The 6,676-nt window shown below is 41.2% G+C and overlaps 1 protein-coding gene across 3 annotated transcripts; it reads right to left on the bottom strand.

Annotated features, from left to right (window-relative positions):
* Positions 1 to 898: 898 nt before the first annotated feature.
* Positions 899 to 4,366, bottom strand: LOC148012264 (uncharacterized). 3 transcript variants are annotated; one of them, XM_087669769.1, is made up of 3 exons: positions 4,062 to 4,366; positions 3,836 to 3,904; positions 899 to 2,956 (listed from the first exon to the last, which is right to left on the bottom strand). In XM_087669769.1, the coding sequence occupies exons 2-3, from the start codon at positions 3,884 to 3,886 to the stop codon at positions 1,277 to 1,279; spliced, it is 1,731 nt and encodes a 576-aa protein (XP_087525895.1). In that variant the 5' UTR covers positions 3,887 to 3,904; positions 4,062 to 4,366; the 3' UTR covers positions 899 to 1,276. The 3 variants fall into 3 exon arrangements, with proteins under 3 accessions (XP_087525895.1, XP_087525894.1, XP_087525893.1); XM_087669768.1 differs by having other exon boundaries at positions 901 to 2,956; positions 3,836 to 3,958; XM_087669767.1 differs by having other exon boundaries at positions 902 to 2,956; positions 3,836 to 3,963.
* Between the last annotated feature and the right edge of the window lie 2,310 nt (positions 4,367 to 6,676).

The raw sequence follows: 6,676 nt of genomic DNA, 5'->3' as shown, positions 1-6,676 counted from the left end.
ATTTATTGCAGCTTACTGGTGCACAGGGCCCCCTCATTATGTACATTTGTAAGAGTTCCATTCTTTTCATAAATCAATAGAACGGCACCCTAGAAAGCAATGTTACTTAGTGTTGAGCAGATGGAGAACTCTGCAGAAGCACCAGGCAGTGCCCAGGTAACCCTTTCAGGATACGCAACCAGCTGGACTGTCAGCTAGATACAAGCCACCCTTCAAGTCATGTATTATTCATGTCATTTGTCCAGCCAGGCCTAGCACCAGTCATCCCAGATGTCATGGAGGTGTCAGACTATTTTCCTCCACTAATCACAACGCATTCATTGCAGTCGGGCCAGCTTTGATACACTGGTCTGACCTGCATTTATGGTCAGATAGTGCAGCATTTCCTCCTATTTAGTCAGCATGTGCTGGATCTTGTACATCACTTTCCAATCATTCTTAGCATTTTCACTGCCGCTTCAGTCATCATCATTCCTCTTTATCCTGCTGTACAGTCCAGCGCACTGACTGCCCTGTCCTTCAGACACAAATGCAGGGACTCAGTCCCTTGTATCCAGTCCACCATTTCCAGCGGCATATTCCAGTTTTGTTTTCTTCTTTCTGTGCCCTCTTTCTCTCATTTCCATTCTACTTCCAGGTGCACACTCACCAGTCAATATCATTGTGCTCATGGAGCACATTATGGAGCAAGTATCCTTGATGTTAGTCCATAGCTGAAAGTTAACGACCAGATGAGATATTTTTAGCATCTTGAGATCTCAACATTTTTTTCACTCAATTCTAAGAACCTATGTTTTCCATACAGGGATGACACCTCCGATAAAACCAGCTGTGCACTTGGCATTACCTTCCAGCTAACTCGCCTACATATTGTAGTAGGATAATGGCATTTAATGGTCACAATAACTGGCCTCTCCTGATGCTCTCATCAGCTAGCAGCATGTAGTTCACCGATTTCACAAGAAATCTGCATGGGAAGGGAATCAGCACAATTTTGGACTATTGACCAACGAAGCTACGACAGCATATAAACTCAAGTCCTTTACAAATCCTTCGCGCAAGTGTTAAGGACTGCAACTCAAAAATGCACAAAACCTTATTTTATTAGAACCATTTACAAGGATTGATCTTTGTTAATTACATAGGTGCGGTCTAGGCCGCCAACCCATACATAGAGAGTGCTTAGCTCTGAAGAGAAATCCTGCAACAACGTTTACAGACAGGTGATTACATGGGGACAGCTAGACAGAAAGAGACTGCTTCACAAGAGGGATTATTACACAGTATAATGTACCTCGACAGTCTCATCAACAACAGTGGTAGGCTCTGTTAGTTTTTCTTCATGACCCATGACAGTAGTAGTGGTCTCAGCTTTTCCGCTTGAGATTCTCAAAGAAGACATACTATCAGCAAGATTCTCTGATCCTTTATCCATGGCAATCCCATTCACTGCCACATTTTTCTGTGGAGATTGCTCAGTCATTTTTGTATCTGCCTGCTGCTGCTTAGCTTCTGCTTCTTCTGATTCCTTTAACATTCTCATACACTCTTTCTTCTTAACTGCCAACTTCTGCATTTTTGCCTCAATCTTCTCAAGTTTTTGCCTCAGCTTCTCTGGTGTTTTCTTGTCCTTATCTTTCTTATCTTTTTCCTTTTTATCTTTGTCCTTGTCCTTCTTATCTTTTTTCTCTTTCTCCTTTTCATCTTTGTCCTCCTCTTTTTTCTTTTCACCCTTTTTCTCTGCTCCTTTGTCTTCTTCCTTGAACTTCTCTTCTCTCTCCCTGTCATCATCAACCTCTTTTTTCAAAGCATTTTTCTCTAAATCCCTTTCCATTTCTGTCTCTTTTTCTTCCTTGTCCTTCTTTTCTTGTATATCTTCCTTGTCCTTCTTTTCTTTCTTATCTTCTTTCTCCTTGTCTTTCTTATCTTTCTTCTCTTTTTCCTTTTTGTCTTTGTCCTTTTCTTTTTTCTTTTCATCTTTGATCTCTGCTTTAACCTCATCTTTTTCTTTTATATCTTCCTTGTCTTTCTTTTCTTTCTTGTCTTCTTTCTCCTTGTCTTTCTTATCTTTCTTCTCTTTTTCCTTTTTGTCTTTGTCCTTTTCTTTGCTCTCTGCTTTAACCTCATCCCTGAACTTCTGTTCTTTCATTGCGTTTGACTCTAGATCCCTTTCCATATCTCTATCTTTTTCTTCCTTTTCCTTTTTCTCTTTCTTGTCTTCCTTGTCCTTTTCTTTCTTCTCTTTCTCCTTTTTGTCTTTGTCCTCCTTTTCTTTTTTCTTTCCATCTTTGCTCTCTGCTTTGTCTTCATCCTTGCACTTCTCTTCTTTCATGGCATTTGTCTCTACATCCCTTTTGATATCTCTCTCTTTTTCTTCCATGTCCTTGTCTTCCTTGTCCTTCTTTTCTCTCTTGCCATCCTTCTCTTTCTTGTTTTTCTTTTCTTTCTTGTCTTCCTTGCCCTCCATTTTTTTTCTGTCTTCCTTGTCCTGCTTCTCTTTATGTTTTTTCCCTACGCATTCATCATTAATATCTTTCTGATTTTCTTCTTCTTCCTTGTGCTTCTCTTTTCTCTTTTCCTCTTTGCTGTCAACTCCATTCAGATCCCTGTCCTTATCTTTATGCTTTCCTTTGTCTTCCTTGGCCTTCTTCTCTTCCTTTTTCTCCCCTATGCTATCTACTTCAGAATCCTTGTGTTTCTTTTCCTTTTCCTTCCCTTTTTTACTGTCTTCTTTCCCCTCTTTGCTGTGTTCCATTTCTTGTTTCTCTTCCTTGTCTTTCTGCACCCGATTTTCCTCTACATCTTTGTCCTCTTCTTCAATGTCTTGCACCCCTTTCTCCTTCACTGCATCAGCATAACTTTTCTGCCATTCAGCTTTCTCCTTGAACTCATCCAAGGGTTGATCTAGCTCTGTGAATTTCTTGCCATCTTCAAACAGCAACTCCTCTTTGTTTTCCTGAAAGTCTAGAACGAGCAAATGAACAGCTCACTCCATGAAACAGAAGCACAGTACAACCAAACCTCCAAGAAACTGTTGCAAATGAACCTCATAACAACACCACCTCATGGGGCACATTCATCCAAATTTTTATTTTGAAATAAATAGCAGTTAACGACTGGAGACGGAAAGTATTAGCATCGGATTGATGAATTCAAAATTCAAGCTCATCATAGATTGTACTTAGATATTATAGCATTTATGAATAAAGAAGCCCATTATTTTGCATATAAAGTGGTCAAATATTGAGGCTAAATTTAGCTTCAGAACCTGGCGCATCAATCCCTAAACCGGCTTGCCATGGAAGTCCAATGAGTACCTATGTGGCATAGGCAAATCTTCTGACAATGGCCACTTCTGTACTTGTAGAGTACGACAGTGATGAGATCTCACAATCGCCACAGATCATATCACAGTACAGTCAAACAGCTCTTACAGGCAACTGGCTAATCTAATCAGAGTGGTATAATAAAAATTAGTTCTCTGAAAAAAGAAAACAATGATAATTTCTCACAATTGCTGCAGTTAATACCAGGTCACAGTTGCTGCAGACCATACCAGAGTACAGTCAAACAGCTCTTACAGACTATTGATTACTCTAGCCAGAAACATGGCATATAGTATAATAAAGATGAGCTCTTTGACTAAATCCTTAGTACTACGGCATCAGAAAACAGAAACTCAGGAAAATGCAAGTAGTTGCAAATGAAAGCCCGCTAAATTCTTAGAAGTAGGACAAGAACAGGTAGCACTTAAAGAACAAATCCTTTGACATGCACACAGAAAAGAAATCCAAGCATGATTGCAATTTCAGAATAAACAAGGCTGAGAGCTAACCGTGATGATTACAAATGGATCCTGATCCTTCGTGGATGGAGCAGAGGCCATTCAAGGTTAAGAAAAGGTCTGTAATGGATGGAAACAAGAAGCACCACGCATGCGGGGGTTAAGAGATAAGATCTGTGCTGTGTAGAGAAAAAAGTACTCAAGTTAAGATACGCAGAGTGCAAACAGAGCTTAAGAGAGATGCAGCAAAATGCCGGCAGAGAAAAACACGGCTGACCTGGACGAGCGGCTACACTTCTCTCTCTGTCTGTCTTCTATATGGACGAAGCCTAGACTTCCCCGGTGTCTCCTCGAAGTGTATATCGAAGTCCTCTCTCTCTCTCTCTCTCTCTATGTATGTGACAATGTAGCCTGTCGCCATTTTGCCGTGTGTATGTGCGTAGTGTGCCATGTGTATGATGTCGGTAGCAGACCAACAGCAAGGACCAACGCCAACTAGCTGCACAGAAAACCTTTCAGACCCAAATACATCATCAATTCTTGTAGACTTTTCTGGATTGTATGGTCGCCTCCCTTCCGAAAGGGAGGCGATAGTATTACATTTTCTTTAAGGGCTTTATATGTAGAGGCTTAGGCCGGTTACACACAGACATCCACGCTTTTTAAGGGCTTTATATGTAGAGCCTTATGCCCGTTACACACAGGCATTCACACTCGGTTTTCAAAAAAGTTGAAGTGTCCATTGGCTGATATGGAGTGATTTGATTTGCTCCGCTTTTTTCGATTGGTGGACACTTTTAGGTGGGGGAGCTCCCTCCCCCGCCCTCCTCCCAGAATTTCTTTTGCGCCCACTAGCTAGACGACAAGGCCTTTATTTTAAAAATGTTTGCATACACCTGACAAGATTTGAGCCCCCACCAATGGGGATAAGGTGGGCCTTCACTAACCACTAGGACATGGCACTTTTGGTGTTACCAAGGAGTCATTTTAGTGTGTAAACCACTCCACTAACTGTTTTATGGGTAGGCACTAGATTTAGCCCTATGTGTAACCGACCTTACTTTATATGTTCCTTTATATGTAGAGCCCTACTCGCAAGAAACAAAGCCACTTAAAGACCACTACCGCATCTTTTTTTCAAATAATATCGAGAACATATTAAAAGGTAGTTGAATATGTTCAACACCACACTATGGTAAAATCAACCCTTACATCATGAAATTAAAGAGCTTGCAAATGGGCTTGAGGTCACTATCTAATTTGGCGCATTTGTTTAGCAAGTGGTGGCTATCTGATATGACAAAAATATGTAAATTGATAGGCAAGGCATAGAGAGCTTTTAGTCTTCCAAAGACAATGATGTTCCTAAGGGACCACAAGTTAAGAAGAGCTATGCCATGCATAATGGACTACATTTTCTCCAAAACTTCACTGAAATTTCCATGATCCCCTAGAAGAATCTGCTTCCAAGTGACAAACTAATGTAGGTTGACCTTATCCATAGAGATTGATTTTCTGCCAAAGGGGCTAGACTTCACAACACTACCAAAATAAGTGCTTAGCCAGTTCATTGTGCCTTCCACAGAAAGGACAAAGAGGAGAGACCCTAATAATCTTTGGAAATCTTGTTTCAAGTAGCTAGTTTGCTAGCAACAATTCTCTGGAGTAGAGCATTAACCTTGTATGATAGGGTAGTTTACCGCAACTTCTTGAGGCACCTTTTCTAAACTTCGAGAGATGCACAAGGCTCATCTTTCTTCCAGGATTCAAGGGTTCTCAAAGGCCACGGGTTGTAGACTCTCAGAAGTATGTTGTCATCTTAGCAACAACCAATGTTTTCTCGGCCAGATTTACTAGGCAAGTGAGGAATTGAGAGTGGTCTTCAGCAAACTGACATAGGCCAATCTTAGAGAGAGTGTTGTGAAGCCATTGTACTTCCTTGGCATTAAACCCGAACTATTCAACAGCCCGATCAACTTCCCATAGTGAACAAGAATTACTATCCCAGATATCCATCCATCTACAAAGGCCTTTCTTATGAATCCTAACATTGAGATTAGCATTGGTGCTTGTGGGAGTGTAGCCATCAATATAGGCATGAGGGGAGAGTTAGATATTCAGGGATAGTGAGGCATTGGCCCTACCTACACCAGTGCCTTGCCACTGAAAGAGTGAGATTAGTGACTTCAAAGCATTCACAATCTAGTGAGCAGCACTTGATTGTTAACCTTGATCTTGGGGGATCCCAAAATAGGATTGTGTACCATCTAGCATCATGCTAGAGCTTACCAAAAGCTTTGGAGTTGGTTATCCATTCAAAAATCATGATGGTGGTCCACGGCTGCTGCCCTTCCCACATTCTTTCGAGGAGGGAGGTGCACAGCAGCCTGACTGCCTTTTCATGTAGAGGTTCAATGCTAGCACCCCATTCAGCAATAGGAGAGTTGAGTTGTTGACATGGCATAGCAAGCCATCCTTTAGTCTCTCTGTACAACCACAGAACCTTCCTGATGAATAAGCATTCAATCTTGGCCCACTTAAATTTAGCAAACATGGATAAAGAGGCCACAAACACCATGATAGGGGAGAGGACCATCTCGAGTAGGATCATGCGCCTAATCAATCCAGAGGTGAAGGGGAGTTTGCTTGCAATCTTGGATTGCACCTTCTTAAAGAATCATTCAAAGCAGCTCTTGAGGGTGACTCCCACTCGTTAGGGACACCCAAGTAGCAAATGTTCTTCCCTTTAGGTATTTCCTTGAAAGCTGAGATATCTATTATGGGCTATCACCCCAAGATAATATAACAAATTTAGATTACTTACCTTGTAGCTAGACAAAAACAAGAATTCATCATCATAGATTTGAAGCAGGGAGTCAACTGGTTGACAAT

Source organism: Lygodium microphyllum, chromosome 27 (assembly GCF_053477565.2).
Source record: "Lygodium microphyllum isolate KBCC chromosome 27, Lygodium_microphyllum_v1.1.10, whole genome shotgun sequence".
NCBI classification, from domain to species: Eukaryota; Viridiplantae; Streptophyta; class Polypodiopsida; order Schizaeales; family Lygodiaceae; genus Lygodium; species Lygodium microphyllum.
This window is presented reverse-complemented; position numbering and strand designations above follow the sequence as displayed.